Source organism: Oryx dammah, unplaced genomic scaffold (assembly GCF_014754425.2).
Source record: "Oryx dammah isolate SB20612 unplaced genomic scaffold, SCBI_Odam_1.1 HiC_scaffold_11094, whole genome shotgun sequence".
In the NCBI taxonomy this organism is placed as follows: domain Eukaryota; kingdom Metazoa; phylum Chordata; class Mammalia; order Artiodactyla; family Bovidae; genus Oryx; species Oryx dammah.
This window is the reverse complement of record NW_024080488.1, coordinates 1-20,295: the sequence shown is the minus strand read 5'-3', so window position 1 is coordinate 20,295 and position 20,295 is coordinate 1. Positions and strand designations below refer to the sequence as shown.

Here is a 20,295-nt window from a genome sequence, read left to right as displayed (position 1 = left end):
ATCTCATCCTCTGTCGTCCCCTTCTCCTCCTGCCCCCAATCCCTCCTAGCATCAGAGTCTTTTCCAATGAGTCAACTCTTCGCATCAGGTGGCCAAAGTACTGGAGCTTCAGCTTCAGCATCATTCCTTCCAAAGAAATCCCAGGGCTGATCTCCTTCAGAATGGACTGGTTGGATCTCCTTGCAGTCCAAGGGACTCTAAAGAGTCTTCTCCAACACCACAGTTCAAAAGCATCAATTCTTCGGCGCTCAGCCTTCATGGTCCAACTCTCACATCCATATATGACTACTGGAAAAACCATAGCCTTGACTAGACAGACCTTAGTCGGCAAAGTAATGTCTCTGCTTTTGAATATGCTATCTAGATTGGTCATAACTTTCCTTCCAAGGAGTAAGCGTCTTGTAATTTCATGGCTGAAGTCACCATCTGCAGTGATTTTGGAGCCCCAAAAAATAAAGTCTGACACTGTTTCCCCATCTATTTCCCATGAAGTGATGGGACCGGATGCCATGATCTTCGTTTTCTGAATGTTGAGCTTTAAGCCAACTTTTTCACTCTCCTCTTTCACTTTCATCAAGAGGCTTTTTAGCTCCTCTTCACTTTCTGCCATAAGGGTGGTGTCATCTGCATATCTGAGGTTATTGATATTTCTCCTGGCAATCTTGATTCCAGCTTGTGCTTCTTCCAGTCCAGCATTTCTCATGATGTACTCTGCATATAAGTTAAATAAGCAGGGTGACAATATACAGCCGTGACGTACTCCTTTTCCTATTTGGAACCAGTCTGTTGTTCCATGTCTAGTTCTAACTGTTGCTTCCTGACCTGCATACAGATTTGTCAAGAGGCAGGTCAGGTGGTCTGGTAGTCCCAATCTCTTTCAGAATTTTCCACAGTTTATTGCAGAGTACATCATGTGAAATGCAGGGCTACATGAAGCACAAGCTGTAATCAAGACTTCCAGGAGAAATATCAGTAACCTCAGATGTGCAGATGACACCACTCTTATGGCAGAAAGTGAAGAGGAACTAAAGATCCTCTTGAGGAAGGTGAAAGAGGAGAGTGAAAAAGCTGGCTTAATATTGAACATTCAAAAAACTAAGATCATGGCATCCAGTCCCATCATTTCAAGGCAAACAGATGGGGAAACAATGGAAACAGTGACAGATTTTATTATCTTGGCTCCAAAATCACTGCAGATGGTGACTGGGGCCATGAAATTAAAAGATGCTTGCTCCTTGGAATAAAAGCTATGACCAACATGAAAGTTAAAATTGAAAGTTAAGTCACTCAGTCATGTCCGACTCTTTGCGACCCCATGGACTGTAGCCCACCAGGCTCCTCCGTCCATGGGATTCTCCAGGCAAGAATACTGGAGTGAGTTGCCATTTCCTTCTCGAGGGGATCTTCCTGACCCAGGGATCGAACCCAGGTCTGCCGCATTAGGCAGACGCTTTAACCTCTGAGCACCAGGGAAGCTACCTAGACAACCTAGACAGCTTATTAAAAAGCAGAGACAAATACTTTGCCAACAAAGGTCTAGATAGTCAAAGCTATGGTTTTTCCAGTAGTCATGTATGGATGTGAGAGCTGTACCACAGAGAAGGCTGAGCACTGAAGAACTGATGCTTTCAAACTGTGGTGTTGGAGAAGACTCTTGAGAGTCCCCTTGAACAGCAAAACAAACCTAAAAGAAATCAACCCTGAATATCATTGGAAGAACTGATGCTGAAGCTGAAGCTCCAATACTTTGGCCACCTGATGAGAAGAGCTGACTCATTGGAAAAGACCCTGATGCTGGGAAAGACAGAAGGCAGGAGGAGGGGATGACAGAGGACATTAAGGCATCATCAACTCAATGGACATGAGTTTGAGCAATCTCCTGGAGATGGTGGAGGACAGGGAAACCTGGAGTGCAGCAGTCCATAGGGTCACAAAGAGTCGGACACAAATGAGCAACTGAACTGAACTGAACCAACCCTAAAGAAATGTATATAGATGAATGGCTTGACAAAGAATATTTTTTAAATTGTCATAAAGCAGCTCAATGAGGTAAAAGAGGACACATCCGATAGACAACTAAAGACAAACAGAAAAATAATATATAAACAAACTGAGATGTTAATAAAGAAATAGAAACCATTTTAGAAAGAAAAAGAAAACTGGGACATATAATTTGAAGCTATTTATTCATTGAGAGGAACAACAAAAAATAAAAAATATGAAGAAAGTCCATGGAATTTATGGTATACCTATAAAGAACCAATAGTATTTTGGGAGTCTCGGGAGGGCAGACAGAAAAGCCAAAAACTTATTTAAAGAAATAATGGTTGATATCGGAGACTGTTTTGCCTATGTTCTCCTCTAAGAGTTTTATAGTTTCTGGTCTTACATTTAGATCTTTAATCCATTTTGAGTTTATTTTTGTGTATGGTGTTAGTGTTCTAGTTTCATTCTTTTACAAGTGGTTGACCAGTTTTCCCAGCACCACTTGTTAAAGAGATTGTCTTTTCTCCATTGTATATTCTTGCCTCCTTTGTCATAGATAAGGTGTCCATAGGTGCATGGATTTATCTCTGGGCTTTCTATTTTGTTCCATCGATCTATATTTCTGTCTTTGTGCCAGTACCATACTGTCTTGATGACTGTGGCTTTGTAGTAGAGCCTGAAGTCAGGCAGGTTGATTCCTCCAGTTCCATTCTTCTTTCTCAAGATTGCTTTGGCTATTCAAGGTTTTTTGTATTTCCATACAAACTGTGAAATTATTTGTTCTAGCTCTGTGAAAAATACCATTGGTAGCTTGATAGGGATTGCACTGAATCTATAGATTGCTTTGGGTAGTATACTCATTTTCACTATATTGATTCTTCCGATCCATGAACATGGTATATTGACCCACCTCCCAGAATATTGGAAATAAAAGCAAAAATAAACAAATGGGACCTAATTAAAATTAAAAGCTTCTGCACAACAAAGGAAACTATAAGCAAGGTGAAAAGACAGCCTTCTGAATGGGAGAAAATAATAGCAAATGAAGCAACTGACAAACAACTAATCTCAAAAATATACAAACAACTCCTGCAGCTCAATTCCAGAAAAATAAATGACCCAATCAAAAAATGGGCCAAAAAACTAAATAGACATTTCTCCAAAGAAGACATACAGATGACTAACAAACACATGAAAAGATGCTCAACATCACTCATTATCAGAGAAATGCAAATCAAAACCACAATGAGGTACCATTTCACGCCAGTCAGAATGGCTGCAATCCAAAAGTCTACAAGCAATAAATGCTGGAGAGGGTAGGGAGAAAAGGGAGCCCTCTTACACTGTTGGTGGGAATGCAAACTAGTATAGCCACTATGGAGAGCACTGTGGAGATTCCTTAAAAACCTGGAAATAGAACTGCCATATGACCCAGCAATCCCACTGCTGGGCATACACACCAAGGAAACCAGAATTGAAAGAGACACATGTACCCCAATGTTCATCGCAGCACTGTTTATAATAGCCAGGACATGGAAGCAACCTAGATGTCCATCAACAGATGAATGGATAAGAAAGCTGTGGTACATATACACAATGGAGTATTACTCAGCCATTAAAAAGAATACATTTGAATCAGTTCTAATGAGGTGGATGAAACTGGAGTTGATTATACAGAGTGAAGTAAGCCAGAAAGAAAAACACCAATACAGTATACTAACGCATATATATGGAATTTAGAAAGATGGTAACGATAACCCTGTATGCGAGACAGCAAAAGAGACACAGAAGTGTAGAACAGTCTTTTGGACTCTGTGGGAGAGGGCGCGTGTGGGATGATTTGGGAGAATGGCATTGAAACATGTATAATATCATATAAGAAATGAATCACCAGTCCAGGTTCGATGCAGGATACAGGACGCTTGGGGCTGGTGCACTGGGATGACCCAGAGGGATGCTATGGGGAGGGATGTGGGAGGGGGGTTCAGGTTTGGGAACACGTGTACACTCGTGGTGGATTCATGTTGATGTATGGCAAAACCAATACAATATTTTAAAGTAATATTTTAAAGCCTCCAATTAAAATAAATAAATTTAAATTTAAAAAAAGAGAGAAATAATGGTTGAAACATCAGAAATATAGAAAGGGAAATGGACATCCAGATTTAGAGGCCCTAAAGTCTGCAAATGGGTTGAACCCAAAGGGATTCTTATGAGACGCATTATAACTGTCAAAAATCCAATGCAAAGAGAGAATTTTCACAGCAGTGAGAGAAAAGTGACTTGTCACATTAAAATATGCAAGGAAAAACACATAAACTATTGGTGGATTTCTTAGCAGAAACTTTGTATGTCAGACGCAAGTGGGATGATATATTCAAAACTTTAAAGGAAAAACTTTCAAACAAGAACACTTTACACCTGGCAACATTTCTTCTCTTTAAGAAAGGAGGAGAAAGAAAGAGTTTCCCAGACAAAGAAATGCTGAGGGAGATCATCAGTACTTGATCTGCCTTACCAGAAGTGCTAAAAGGAGTTTAAATTGAAACAAACAAAATGCTAGACAATAACATGAAAATATAACTCATTGCTAAAGGAAATATAAAGAAAAACACAATACTGTAATACTGTAATTATGGCACATAAATTACTTGTAACACTAGTCTATAAAGACAAAAATAGCAAAAATAACTAAACCACTGAAATGGGTTCATGGAAACAATACAGAAAGAAGTAAAATCTAGTGAGTTCGTAAATTGTGTTTATGAGGGAAGGAGTAAAAGGTTATAAAACGTTTGATGTGAGCCCAGTAGCAGCTTTTTAAAAAGTATAATAGTTTCCCAAGGATAAAGAGAACAGACCAAAGCATGCTACAAAAAAAAAAAAAAAAATCATCAAACAATAAAGAAAGGTGAGCAGAGGATCAGAACAAGAGAACTATATTTAAAAAAAAAAAAAAGACGAAAGCAATTAACAAAATGGTAATAGGAACCCCCTTCCTATCAATCACTTCTATCAATAATCACTTTAAATACAAGTAGATTATTTTATCCTTCAGTGGCTATGTCCAACTCTTTGAGACCCCATGCTCTGAAGCATGCCAGGCTTCCCCTGTCCTTCACTATTTCCCAGAGTTTGCAAAAACTCAGGTCCATTGAGTCAGTGATGCCATCCATCTCATTCTCTGTCTTCCCCTTCTCCTCCTGCCTTCAATTCATGGCCACAGGTCTTATTCAATGAGTCGGCTCTTCGCAATAGGTAGCCAAAGTATTCGAGCTTCAGTCTCAGTCCTTCCAGTGAATATTCAGGGTCGATTTCCTTTAGGATTGATTGATTTGATCTCCCTGCAGTCCAAGAGACTCTGAGGAGTCTTCTCCAAAACCACAGTTTGAAAGCAACAATTCTTTGGCACTCAGACATCTTTATGATCCAACTCTCATATCCATACATGACTAGTGGAAAACCCATAGCTTTGACTGTACAGACCTTTGTTGGCAAAGTTGTTGGCAAAGTCTCTGCTTTTTAATACACTATCTAGGTTTGTCATAGCTTTTCTTCCAAGGAGCAAGCATCTTTTAATTTTATGGCCCCAGTCACCATCTGCAGTGATTTTGGAGCCCAGGAAAATAAAGTCTGTCATTGTTTCCATTGTTTTTCATCTGTTTGCCATGAAGGGATGGGACAGGATGCCATGATCTCAGTTTTTTTTATTTTGAGTTTTAAGCCAGCTTTTTCACTTTGCTCTTTCACCTTCATCAGGAGGCTCTTTAGCTCCTCTTTGCTTTCTGACATTAAGAGTGTTATCATCTGCATATCTGAGGTTGTTGATATTTCTCCCAACAATCTTGATTCCTGCTTGTGGTTCATCCAGTCTGGTGTATCTCATGATGTACTCTGCATATGAGTTAAATAAGCAAGGTGAAAATATACAGGCTTGACATATTCCTTTCCTAATTTTGAACCAGTCCATTGTTCCACATCTGGTTCTCACTTGTGCTTCTTGACCTGAATATAGGTTTTCCAGGAGGCAGGTAAGGTGGATGGGTATTCCCAACTCTTTAAGAATATTCCACAGTTTGTTGTTATCCACACAGTCAAAGGCTTTAGTGTCATCAATGCAGAAGTTAGATGCTTTTTTCTGGAATTTTCTTGCTTTTTCTGTGATCCAACGGATGTTGACAATTTGATCTCTGGTTCCCCTGCCTTTTCTAAATCCAGCTTATACATCTGGAATTTCTTGGTTCATGTACTGTTGAAGCCTAGCTTGAAGGATTTTAAGCATGATCGTGCTAGCAGGTGAAATAAGTGCAACTGAACATGCTTTGGCATTGCTCTTCTTTGGGATTGGAACGAAACTGACCTTTTTGAGTCTGGTGGCTACTGCTGAGTTTTCCAAATTTTCTGGCATTTAGACTGCAGCACTTTAACAGCATTATCTTTTAGGGTTTTAAATTGCTCAGCTCAAATTCTTTGTTTGTACAATGCTTCCTAAGGCCCTCTTGACTTCACACTCCAGGTGAGTGACCACATCATCATGGTTATCCTGGTCATTAAGACCTTTTTTGTATAGTTCTTCTGTATGTTCCTGCCACTTCTTCTTAATGTCTTTGGCTCCTCTTAGGTCCTTTCCATGTTTTCATGAAATGTTCCCTTGGTATCTCCAATTTTCTTGAAGAGATCTCTAGTCTTTCCCCATTTTATTGCTTTCCTTTATTTCTTTGCATTGTGCACTTAAGAAGGCTTTCTCTCCTTGCTGTTCTTTAAATTCTGCATTCACTTGGGTATATCTTTCCCTTTCTCCTTTGCCTTTTGCTTTTCTTCTTTGCTAAGCTATTTGTAAGCCTCCCCAGACAACCATTTTGCCTTCTTGAATTTCTTTTTCTTTCAGACGGTTTTAGTCACCACTTCCTGTACAGTATTATGAACCTCCCTCCATAGTTCTTCAGGCACTTTTATCAGATCTACTCTCTTGAGTCTATTTGTGACTTCCATTGTATAATCTCAACTCGCAGTCTGTTTAGGGATACAATGCCGGCTAAAAGGAATGAAACCCCAACTACCACATACAGGCAGAGGGGTGCAAGAACAAAATACCTCAAGGCATCAACATCGTAGAGGCCAACAAAACACATGCCACTGATATCGTCACCTTCAATTTTATTCATCACTAAAAGGATGACAGTCAGCGTTCCCAGGATGCCCCATGCACTGGCATGAAACAGCAAGGCTTTCTTTTCAATAGCTTCACTACCCCAACTTTGGCACAGCTGCCAAGAACCACGTGATGGTAAGAATCACCCACCAAATGCTGCCAGCCATAGTAAAAATATAGAGTATCATAAAAAGCATGATACAGGCTTTGTTATGAGATCCTTCAGTCACTGTGGAAGCCTTATACTGTGCAGGGCTGGATGCACTGCAGGCGACTCGGTCCTCAAGCAAAAACCCAATAAAGAAAATTAATGACACCATCATGTAGCAGACAGCATAAATTATAATGGATCTTTCAGAATAATGGAATCTTACCACATCAATCAAAAAAGTTAAAAAACTAAACAACGTGGCAGAGAGGCAAATGATTGAAATCAATCCTATGAAATACTGAGCAAATGAAAGCTCTTCTCTCCTAAAGTACATATTTGGACAAGGAGGTGAACAATCACACATGTGCAAAAGGGAACAGCCAAGATCAGGATCAATTTTCAACTCTCGGGGACACCAAAAGCCATAGTTCCTCTGCACTGCCACTGAGGCTCCTTCAGTAGGATCGCCAGCTAAATTCAGGTGCAACAGCCAAGGATACAGCTCACCACAATCTGGGAACCTCCATTGCTAAAACTGCCGTCTGTTGGTCATAATGATTCTGAAGATTGGGCGTGAAGGCAGTGTTATAAGGCAAATCCTGGCACATCCTCAAGTTAATAGGCTCAAAGAAAACAAACTGTGCCCACCTATATGGCCCACAAACATTGTCAAGGGCCACAGATAGAAGACGATCCAACTCATAGCCATGCTTTCTTGATTGAATGGGATTCAGATGATCAGGCCTACTCAATATGTATTTTAGATCTTTGTACACCTGCAGGTCTCAGCTTGAAAGTACTTCTATCTTACTGTTAAGTTCTTCAAACAGAATTACTCTTCGCACCATCAGAGGTTTGTTAGCTTGGTCTCACAAAAGGCATTTGTTTTTGGTTTCACAATATGGGAAAATGACATCATCTTGTGCTGTTGGAGAAGACTCTTGAGAGCCCCCTGGACTGCAAGGAGATCCAACCAGTCCATTCGGAAGGAGATCAACCCTGGGATTTCTTTGGAAGGAATGATGCTAAAGCTGAAACTCCAGTACTTTGGCCACCACATGCCAAGAGCTGACTCACTGGAAAAGACTCTGATGCTGGGAGGGATTGGGGGCAGGAGGAGAAGGGGACGACAGAGGATGAGATGGCTGGATGGCATCACTGACTCAATGGATGTGAGTCTGAGTGAACTCCAGGAGTTGGTGATAGACAAGGGAGGCCTGGTGTGCTGCGATTCATGGGGTCGCAGAGTCGGACATGACTGAGCGACTGAACTGAACTGAACTGCCTCTTCTTTTCATCTTATTACATCAGGTACCATGTGGCCAATGTGTCAAGTTGATCAACCACATTCCCAAACAACAGATTCCATCTTAGGAGAAGAGCTATTTCTTTCTTTGACTGAACTATCTCACACCTCGGGGTCAGGCTCCTGGGGGGCTGTGGCGCTGGCTGGGGGCAGGTCCATCAGGTAAACGGAGCCAGCGAGGACCACCGGCGCATGCCTTGGAGCGACCGGAGAACCAGGATAAACTGGTGAAGTTTATGATCCAGATTGGTGTTTTCAGCACTCTGTAGTTCATACCACTCATGGTTGTAATTGGATGCTACTTTTATGAGCAAGCTTACCGCAGCATCTGGGAAGCAACGTGGATACAAGAATGCTGCAGAGAACATCACATTCCATGTCCATGTCATGATTTTCCAACTCCTACGGAAGAACTAAAAATATGCAGGGACTAGCTTCTTAAAAGAGAAGAAGAAATCGCTGAGCTGAAAGTGGAAAGAAACACCAGGCTGCTGCTGGAGCACCTGGTTTCCCCGTACATGCCACCCCTCTGGATGATGGCGGGCAAGCAGCAGGCGCAGTCCCCAGCCGGCATGACCAGCAAGGTAGAGGTGCTCAGGGCATTGAAATTGCTGTTTGAGCACCACAAGGCCCTGGACAAGAAGACAAGGATAGAACTGCCAGTTGCAGGAGCACCTGGAGCTGGTGGAGAAGCTGCAGCAGAGGCTGCAGAGGCCAGAGACGCTGCCCGAGGTGGAGGCCGAGCTGGCGCAGAGGGTGGCCGTGCTCTCCAAGGCAGGAGAGAGACAGGGCAGCATAGAGGAGAGGCTGCGCCAGATGGAGGCCCAACTAGAGGAGAAGAACAAGGAGCTGCAGCAGGACCAGCTGACTCTAAACCTGGAAACCCTGAGAGCTGAACTGGACCAGATGAGACTGCGAGGGGCTCCCTTCCACCATGGCCAATCCCACTTGGGCAGCACCCCGGACCTCAGGTTCCCTGTGGCGGACTGGCCAGTAGACTCCTCGGACAATGGAGTGGTGCTGCGGCGCCCCCAGAAAGGCCGGCTGGCAGCGTTGCACAGCGAGCTGTCCAAGGCAAGGACCCCGCTGCCCCCTTCCCGTCCCTGGTGGGCACCTTGTGAGGCTCCTGCCCCCTCATGCTGTGGCCCTGAGGTGCAGACCCTGAAGGAGCAGGACTGGGAGCACGCGCAGCAAGCCATCGTGCTGGCCGACGTGGCCCAGGCGTTTGAAAGTGACGAGGGCGTGTCTGACGGCAAGGGCGACAGGGTCACCCTCTTCAGCTCAGCCACTCAGCTGTCGCCCACCAGGCAGGGCGATGCCGAGACTCTGACTGTGATGCTGCAGGAGCAGCTAGACACCATCAACGAAGAGTTTCGGTTAATCGAAGAAGAGGAGAACACAGAGCAGCGGGCCGAGGAGACTGAGAGCAGGGAGGGCAGGGGGAGCTTAGGCAGCCTCCATTGTTTTAAATCAGTCAGCTCTCTCAACCTGCATCCTGCCTCCTCACATGCAGGCTCCTGCCCACCCCTGCCCAAGCCCAGAAGGAGGCGGCACAGCCCGGCGCAGGAGGGAGACTGCGGGCATCATGACTCTGGTATGTGTCTGCCTCCTCCCTGCCGCATCCTTCCCCCAGGACACTGGGTTTTTTTGTTTGTTTGTTTGTTTGTTTGGTTTTTCTCTTTTTACCCAGAAGGAAATCAGGTACATTTGCTACGCTCAGAGGTCTAAAATTTTTTAACCTGCCTAGTCTTTAATCATTCCACAATGGCACAGCGACAAATTAGTCTTGATATTTGGACCACCGGCTTAGCACGTCATCATGAACTTAGCCAGAGCCTGCCTCTATAACGTTGGGCCTGGCCTGTGCTGGGCACAGCAGCTGCAGGGAAGTTTCTGTTCTCAGGGAGCAGACAGCTTCGTGAAAGTAACCAGAGGCAGCTCTCATGGCATGGGAAAGCCGTGCAGCACATTTTTCATTGGGGATGCCTGGTTGCAGGGTGCAGGGCATGCAGTGGGAACAAAACCAAGAATCTACACTGGTCTGCTTGCTGATGGACCTGGCTGCGCGCTCAGGCCAGCTCTGCGTGTGAAACCAGGTTAAAAGCCTGGTGCCCCAGGGCCCCAGGGAAGACGTCGGGCTGCCTCACTTTTCCGTGTCTATAAACGGGATGACGACCTAGGGCTTTCGGTGACAGAGTATGCGGCTCTAAAGCACATGTTCCAGCTTTCTTGCGTGTTGAGCTTACATTTTGTGAGTGCATTGCTATTTACCCCAGGAAATCACATGTACAACACTCTGCTTTGTAACTGGACTTGTATTATCACTTTTTTCTGTTACCACCCATTTCATGTTAGCTGCATTGTTAGTCAGCTTATAATTAAATTAATCGTGAATCATTTTAGCGACCTGTGAAGTGGTAACTAGTCCATTTTGTGGTCTTTTGACACACTTTTTATAATTTGCATCATTAGCTAATTAGTTGATATTTAAAATTCTTTGACGATTTCTCTGTGGTTTCATGCTTGATTTCTTTCCGAATATTTGTTAAAGAACAATTCTGTATGTTTTCCTTGCTGCTGGAGTTCTCTGACGGTGTGTCTGCTTTCATCATTGGTTTTGATTTCCTGTCTCATCCCGTTGTCTGCTTAGTCGTCGTCAATCCAGACCCTCCCCCCCGCCCCCAAGGCTGTAGTTTACCCATCCATCTCCCCTCCCTCATCCCTCCACTTGCTCTGGTCATAGCTGTGCTGTGGTCCACAGGGTGTGTCCCCTTAGTCAGGTTTGTGCTTTGTCTTCATATCTCATTAAATGGTGTTTTCCCCCCATAGCAGTAAGTTGATTTGGTGTATCACTATGCAGTTACAGGAGAAGGCAATGGCAACCCACTCCAGTACTCTTGCCTGGAAAATCCCATGGACGGAGGAGCCTGGTAGGCTGCAGTCCATGGGGTCGCACAGAGTCGGACACTACTGAAGTGACTTAGCAGCAGCAGCAGCATTGTATAATCAGGAGCTTCCCTGGTGGCTCAGAGGTTAAAGCATCTGCCTGCAATGTGGGAGACCTGGGTTTGATCCCTGGGTCAGGAAGATCCCCTGGAGAAGGAAATTGCAAACCACTCTTGCTTAGAGAATCCGATGGGCAGAGGAGCCTGGTACGCTACAGTCCACCGGGTCCCAAAGAGTTGGACATGACTGAGCCATTTCACTTTCAGTATATAATCATAAGGGATTTTATTTATGTTGTACCTGAATGCTAGCTTAAAATGGTAGAGAAGAAGGACATACTCTCATCTTCTCCTGCAAGAACATCAAAACACACTAGCTGCTAAACCATCAATAGGAAGATGCTGGAACCAACCAAATAAAAAAAGATACTCCACATCCAAAGACAGAGGAGAAGCCACATCTAGATAGTAGGACAGTCACTATCATATTAAAATCAAACCCCATACCTGCCAGAGACTCTTGGAGGGCACAAACAAAACCTGCTGTGCACCAGGACTCAGAGGAAAGAAGCAGTGACCTCCATAACAGACTGAGCCAGACCTTCCAGTGAGTATTTGAGGGTCTCCTGCAGAAGTGTGGGTCAGAAGTGGCCTGCTGCGGGATCAGGGGCACTGGCAGCAGCAGTCCTGGGGGTGCAGCATGTTGGCATAAGCCCTCTTGGAGGAGGTTGCCATTAGCCCACTGACTATAATGGTCCTTGGAGTCCTTTTGAAGGAGGTTGCCATTACTGCCATTACCCATACCATACTTTGGCCTAAGGCCAAACTACAGGGAAGGAACACAGCCCCACCCATGGGCAGAAAATTGGATTAAACATTTACTGAGCATGGCCTCACCCATCAGAGCAAGACCCACTTTTACCCACAGCCAGTCCTCCCACCAAGGATGCTTCTCAAGCCTCTTACCCTCATCCATCAGAGGGCAGACAGAATGAAAACTGCAATCACAGGACTAACCAAACTTATAACATGGATAACAATCTTGTATAATTCAATGAAGCTATGAGCTGTGGCATACAGGACCACCCAAGACAGACAGGTCATGGTGGAGAGTTCTGAAAACACATGGTCCACTGGAGAAGAGAATGGCAAACCACTTCATCATTCTTGCCTCGAGAGCCCCATGAACAGTATGAAAAAGCAAAAAGATATGACACTGAAAGATGAACTCCCCAGGTTGGTAGGTGCCCGATATGCTACTGGAGAAGAGCAGAAAAACAGCTCCAGAAGAAACGAAGAGGCTGAGCCAAAGTGGACAATGACCAGCTGTGGCTATATCTGGTAGTGAAAGTAAAGTCTGATGCTGTAAAGAAAAATATTGCATAGGAGCCTGGATTGTTAGGTCCATGAATGAAGGTAAATTGGAAATGTTGAGTGAATATCAACATTTTAGAAATCAGTTCAGTTCAGTCACTCAGTTGTGTCTGACTCTTTGGGACCCCATGAACCGCAACACGCCAGGCCTCCCTGTCCATCACCAACTCCTGGAATCCACCCAAACCCATGTCCGTTGTGTCGGTGATGCCATCCAACCATCTCTGTCGTCCTCTTCTGCTGCCCTCAATTTTTCCCAGCATCAGGGTCTTTTCCAATGAGTCAGCACTCCGCAACAGGTGGCCAAAGTATTGGAGTTTCAGCTTCAACATCAGGCCCTCCAATGAACACCCAGTACTGATCTCCTTTAGGATGAACTGGTTAGATCTCCTTGCAGTCCAAGGGACTCTTAAGAGTCTTCTCCAACACCACAGTTCAAAAGCATCAATTCTTCGGCGCTCAGCTTTCTTTATAGTCCAACCCCCACATCTACATGACCACTGGAAAAACCATAGCCTTGACTAGATGGACCTTTGTTGGCAAAGTAATGTCTCTGCTTTTTAATATGCTGTCTAGGTTGCTCATAACTTTCCTTCCAAGAAGCAGGCCTCTTTTAATTTCATGGCTGCAGTCACCATCTGCAGTGATTTTGGAGCCCATAAAAATAAAGTCAGCCACTGTTTGCCCATCTGTTTGCCATGAAGTGATGAGATCAGATGCCATGATATTAGTTTGGAATCAGTGAACTAAAATGGACCGGAATGGGTGAATTTAATTCAGATGACCATTATATCTACTACTGTGGGCAAGAATCCCTTAGAAGAAATGGAGTAGCCCTCATAGTCAACAAAAGAGTTTGAAAGTACTTGGGTGCAATCTCAAAAACAACAGAATGATCTCTATTCATTTCCAAGGCAAACCATTCAATATCACAGTAATCTATCCCTAGGCCCCAACCACCAATGCCGAAGAAGCTGAAGTTGAATAGTTCTATGAAGACCTACAAGACCTTCAGGAACTAACACCAAAAAAAATATGTCCTTTTCATCATAGGGGACAGGAATGTAAAAGTAGGAAGTCAAGAGATACCTGGAGTATCAGGCAAATTTGGCCTTGGGGTACAAAATGCAGCAGAGCAAAGACTAACAGAGTTCTGCCAAGAGAAGGCACTGGTCATAGCAAACACTCTCTTCCAACAATACAAGAGATGACTCTAAACATGGACATCACCAGATGGTCAGTACCAAACTCAGACTGATTATATTCTTTGCAGTCGAAGATGTAGCAGCTCTATACAGTCAGCAAAAACAAGACCAGGAGCTAACTGTGGCTCAGATCATAAAATCCCTATTGCAAAACTCAGGCTCAGATTGAAGACAGTAGGGAAAACTACTATGCCATTCACACATGACCTAAAATAGGTAGGAGAGACTGAAACATAATCTTGCGACAAACTCCACCTCACATGGCAAGCCACAATCCGAACTCTCAAATCAGATCTTCTCCCTGAAGAACAAGGGATTTGAACCCCACATCCGATTCCCCAGACTTTAAGATCTGTGCCTTAGAGCTGAGCCCCCAAACATCTGCCTTTAAAAACCAATGGGGCTTGCATCCACGAGACCAAGAGGTCTCTAGCAAACTAAGAAACAGTTTTTAAAGTGCTCCTAGACTCACCTGAATATGCCCCGGGGCCCAAGACAGAAGCTGCAACTGAAAAATCACAGTCTTTCTGTGAAAGAGGCCCATTTACTTGGCTTAAATCTTCTGCCTTAGAAACAGGCATCTAATTTAATACTTTCCAAAGATGGAGGCTAGCACTCTTTCACTGCTTTATTCCAGGTCACTGGTATCCCCTGGAAAGTAACTGAACACTCAGTGGCTGTTTTCACAGAAGTAAAATGAACAGTTAAAAAACTGTATTTAACTACAAAAGACCCCAAACAGCAGAAGAATAACAACAAATCTGGAGTCATCATGCTTCCTGATTCATACTATATTACAAACTGTAGTAATCAAAATAGTATATAGTATTAGCATAGAAACAGACACATAGATCAACAGAACAGAATTGAGAGTTCAGAAATAAACCTACAAATATATGGTCAATTAATTAACAACAAAGGAGCCAAGAATATACAATGGAGAATGAATAGTCTCTTCAATAAATGGAGTGGGGAAAACTGGATAGTCACATGCAGAACCACTATCCTACACCATACACAAAAGTTAACTCAAAATTTTTTAAAGACTTGAATGTAAGACCTGAAACCTAAAACTCCTAGAAGTTTTATATAGTAAGTGCCCTGACATCAATCTTGGTGATGATTTTTGGGTTAAACAACAAAAGCAAAGCAAACAAACAAGAAAGTCTACATAAATTACAAAGCCTCTAGACAGCAAAGGAAGCCATCAACAAAATGAAAAGGCAACAGAGAGACTGAGTGAAAATATCTGCAAATCACACATCTGATAAGAGGTTAATATCCAAAATATACAATAACTAATATAACTTATGTAATTTCAAAATGGGCAGAGACTCTGAATAGACATTTTTTTCTGAAGAAGACATACAGAGGGCAAATAGGTACATGATAAGGTGCTCAACATCATTAATCATTAGGGAAATGCAAATTAAAACAATGAGTTATCACCTCACACCTATCAGAATGTCTACCATCAAAAAGACAGGAAATAACAAGTGTTGGTCATAAATTTGGAGAAAAAGAAACCCTCATGCCTTGTTGGTGTGAATATAAATTGGTATAACCTCTATGGAAAACAGTATGAAGTTTCCTCAAAAAATTAAAACTAGAATTACCAGATGATCCAGCAATTCCATTTCTGGGTATTTATCAGAAGAAAACAAAAGCACTAACTCAAAAAGATATGTGTACCTTCTATGTTTGCTGCAACATTATTTACAGTAGCCAACATATGAAACCAATCTAAGCATCCATTAGTGATGACTGGATAAAAAAATATGATATACACACACACAATGGAATATTATTCAGCCATAATAATGAAGGAAATTCATACTCTTCTGAAGTTTGTTTATTGCTTTCTCTAGTTTTAAGTTGTGGCTATTTAACTATTTTAAGTTATGATTATTTTAAGTATTTCTTTTTAATGAGGATATTAAAAGGTTCTATAATTTTTATTGAAGTCCTTATTAGATTTTAAGATAATGTGATTTTTTATTTTAAAAAGAGAAATAAGAGAAGACTGCATAGAACAGGTAAAACAACTTTCTCTTACTGTTTCTTAGACATCTAAATTCCAAAAGAAAAGCATACTGTATGTGATTATTTTAATTCATGAACAGATACCTACCAGAATACATTAGTTGGAAACATCTTTGTATAAAATGATTCAGATTTTCAGTATTTCAAAATTAAAATTTTTGAAAAACAAAATTTGCATAATGAACTTTGTACAAAAGAAATGATATATCTGAAATTTGCCTCAAAATAATCCAGTGTGTTAACTTATATGCAGAGTACATCATGAGAAACGCTGGGCTGGATGAAGCACAAGCTGGAATCAAGACTGCCAGGAGAAATATCAATAACCTCAGATATGCAGATGACACCACCCTTATGGCAGAAAGTGAAGAGGAACTAAAAAGCCTCTTGATGAAAGTGAAAGAGGAGAGTGAAAAAGTTGGCTTAAAGCTCAACATTCAGAAAACTAAGATCATGGCATCCGGTCCCATCACTTCATGGGAAATAGATGGGCAAACAGTGGAAACAGTGGCTGACTTTATTTTCCTGGGCTCCAAAATCACTGCAGATGGTGACTGCAGCCATGAAATTACAAGACGCTTACTCCTTGGAAGGAAAGTTATGACCAACCTACACAGCATACTAAAAAGCAGAGACATTACTTTGTCAACAAAGGTCAGTCTAGTGAAGGCTATGGTTTTTCCTGTGGTCATGTATGGATGTGAGAGTTGGACTAGAAAGAAAGCTGAGTGCTGAAGAATTGATGCTTTTGAAGTGTGGTGTTGGAGAAGACTCTTGAGAGTCCCTTGGACTGCAAGGAGATCCAACCAGTTCATCCTAAAGGAGATCAGTCCTGGGTGTTCATTGGAAGGACTGATGTTGAAGCTGAAACTCCAATACTTTGGCCACCTGATGCGAAGAGCTGACTCATTGGAAAAGACCCTGATGCTGACAAAGATTGAGGGCAGGAGGAGAAGGGGAGGACAGAGGATGAGATGGTTGGATGGCATCACCGACTCAATGGACATGGGTTTGGGTGGACTCCGGGAGTTGGTGATGGACAGGGAGGCCTGACGTGCTGCAGTTCATGGGGTCGCAACAAGTTGGACACGACTGAGCAACTGAACTGAACTGAACTGACTGAATCCAGTGTAGAGAAAATAATAGGGATATACATGACTTAAAGTGTTCATGAGTTGATAATTGATAAAGGTGGGTGATGCGTAATATAGTAGTTTATATATACCATTCTCTCTAGTTTGGTGTGTATTTTCAATTATCCAAAATTAAACTTTTAAAAATAAAAGGTCTATAATAATTATGAAGCTATCAAATTTGTTTTTATCACATTTATGTGTAATTTTTAGAGGTAATGCATGTGGGGTCCCTCTCCATCTTCTGTTGCTGGTATCACAACTAAGGTCATTTTGAGAGGAGAAATCAATGCCCTGCTATATCAATTCCAAAAAGGTTATGTATAAGTCAGAGAAAGCTTCATAGTTTTATTAAAAGCACAAAGTGGATTATCACAGTAACTGATTCATTATAAGATTTGAGTTTGAATGATAGTTTCACAATTATTACAATTATAACTTTGGAAAAATAAATCATCTCTGTTAAGTCTCAACTACTTCATCTGTAAAATATAGATAATTCCAAATACCCCAAAAGATTTTTGTGAAGCTCTGTTGTGACCATGTATGTGTTAGGATTTTGTTAATTATATGGAACTATACTAATGATAAGTCATTATTAACATCATTATTTCAATCTACTTCTTTATGAACATATCTATATTGGAAATATAATAACTGCTTGGAGGGAAATGTCCATATTACTGTTGAATGTGCATGCATAATAATCTGCACTTAGTTTGTTAAAGCTTAAAGAAATTTAATCATAAATTTTATATATTTTTAAGTATTTTTTAGAACACTAACTCTTAAAGAAAAAAGCTGCAACCTATCAAAATTTTAAAACACATTCACTTGATATACAAGTCTATATGAGATAAGATCCTGAGATCCAATCAAGAAACTGACTTTCCAAGAATCTTTCTGGAAAGGCTGCTTTATAGAATAATAGAAACATCAGATTGTGTATTAACGTATAGGATGATTATCATAGCCGAATCGTTAGGCCACATATCTTTAAGTTAAGATATTAGTATAGTTTATGTTCAGATAACTCATACATATTTTATGTTCAACCCTCTGATTTCTTATTTATGAATTATTATTAAGTACAGATAAAACACAGATCCTAATATCCTGTCATTATTGCTTGCAAAGGCCTTCATTCAAAATTTTCATATGCTGCATTTTAGAGGAGGGTGTGTGTGTCTCTGTATAATTTTGTGTGTTTCTCTTTGTATAATTTATCAACTATCAACTTTATATTTGAATATATTCAATATATTCAATAAGAATATATTCAATAAGAAATATATATTCTTATATATATTCAATAAGTATACTGAATATATTCAATGAGAAAATATTGAATATATTCAATGAGAAAATATTGAATATATTCAATATGAAATAAAATTTTAAAATCAAATAATTAATGCTAATGTTTATCAAGTGTCTAATACATGACTGGCACTGATCTCAGTACTTTAAATGTTTTAATGCAGCTTATTCTCACAACCCTATAAGGTAGATTCCATTACTAGCCCCATTTTAGAGACAAGAAAACAGACACAGAGATTAAGTAACTTTCACAGTCACACAACTTGTGAGGTGTACAGCTTGGAATTCAATCCTTAAGTCTGGCTCTAGACCAGGGTTTCTCAAACTTAGAGCTATTGATACGTTGGGCCCAATAATTCATTGCTTTAAGGGTGGTATCCAGTGCACTATAGGATTAAACATTAGCAACATCCCTAGCCTTACTTGGTAGATGCTGCTAGCTCCCCCACTTGAGTCATGACATTCAAATAACATCTCTAGACATAACCAACTGCATCCTTAATGGAGGGGAATGGCAAAATCACCTCCAGTTGAGAACCACTGCTCTAGAGAAACCCCTACAGAACACTGCCTCTGCAAAAACCACAATACAGAAATATGGGAAGTGAAAAAGTTAAGAAAATGAACATCACCTAAAATTTCACTATCCAGAGTTAATCATTAATATTACCCAAACTTTTTAAGCTTCCTGGATGCTCCTCCCCAAATACATTCCTATCCCTTTACCTAGTCTCAGTTCAGTTCAGTTGCTCAGTCGTGTCTGACTCTTTGCGACCCCATGAATCGCAGCACGCCAGGCCTCCCTGTTCATCACCATCTCCCAGAGTTCACTCAGACTCACGTCCATTGAGTGTCTGTGATGCCATCCAGCCATCTCATCCTCAGTCGTCCCCTTCTCCTCCTGCCCCCAATCCCTCCCAGCATCAGAGTCTTTTCCAGTGAGTCAACTCTTCGCATGAGGTGGCCAAAGTACTGGAGTTTCAGCTTTAGTATCATTCCTTCCAAAGAAATCCCAGGGTTGATCTCCTTCAGAAAGGACTGGTTGGATCTCCTTGCAGTTCAAGGGACTCTCAAGAGTCTTCTCCAGCAACACAGTTCAAAAGCATCAATTCTTCGGTGCTCAGCCTTCTTCACAGTCCAACTCTCACATCCATACATGACCACAGGAAAAACCATAGCCTTAACTAGCCGGACCTTAGTCGGCAAGGTAATGTCTCTGCTTTTGAATATGCTATCTAGGTTGTTCATAACTTTTCTTCCAAGGAGTAAGCATCTTTTAATTTCATGGCTGCAGTCACCATCTGCAGTGATTTTGGAGCCCCCCAAAATAAAGTCTGACACTGTTTACCCATCTATTACCCATGAAGTGATGGGACCGGATGCCATGATCTTTGTTTTCTGAATGTTGAGCTTTAAGCCAACTTTTTCACTCTCCTCTTTCACTTTCATCAAGAGGCTTTTTAGTTCCTCTTCACTTTCTGCCATAAGGGTGGTGTCATCTGCATATCTGAGGTTATTGATATTTCTCCCCGCAATCTTGATTCCAGCTTGTGTTTCTTCCAGTCCAGCATTTCTCATGATGTACTCTGCATAGAAGTTAAATAAGCAGAGGAACAATATACAGCCTTGACGAACTCCTTTTCCTATTTGGAACCAGTCTGTTGTTCCATGTCCAGTTCT

General features: G+C 41.7%; 1 protein-coding gene and 1 pseudogene across 1 annotated transcript; one reads left to right on the top strand and one right to left on the bottom strand.

The window, feature by feature from the left end:
* Nucleotides 1-6,947: 6,947 nt before the first annotated feature.
* Nucleotides 6,948-8,206, bottom strand: LOC120860563 (annotated as a pseudogene).
* Nucleotides 8,207-9,113: 907 nt separating this feature from the next.
* Nucleotides 9,114-11,316, top strand: LOC120860562 (liprin-alpha-1-like). Its single transcript, XM_040236371.1, is given in 4 exon segments — nucleotides 9,114-9,179; nucleotides 9,259-9,669; nucleotides 9,748-10,169; nucleotides 10,171-11,316. Coding segments are annotated over 4 exon segments (1,062 nt in total). The 3' UTR covers nucleotides 10,334-11,316.
* The last annotated feature ends 8,979 nt before the right edge of the window (nucleotides 11,317-20,295 follow it).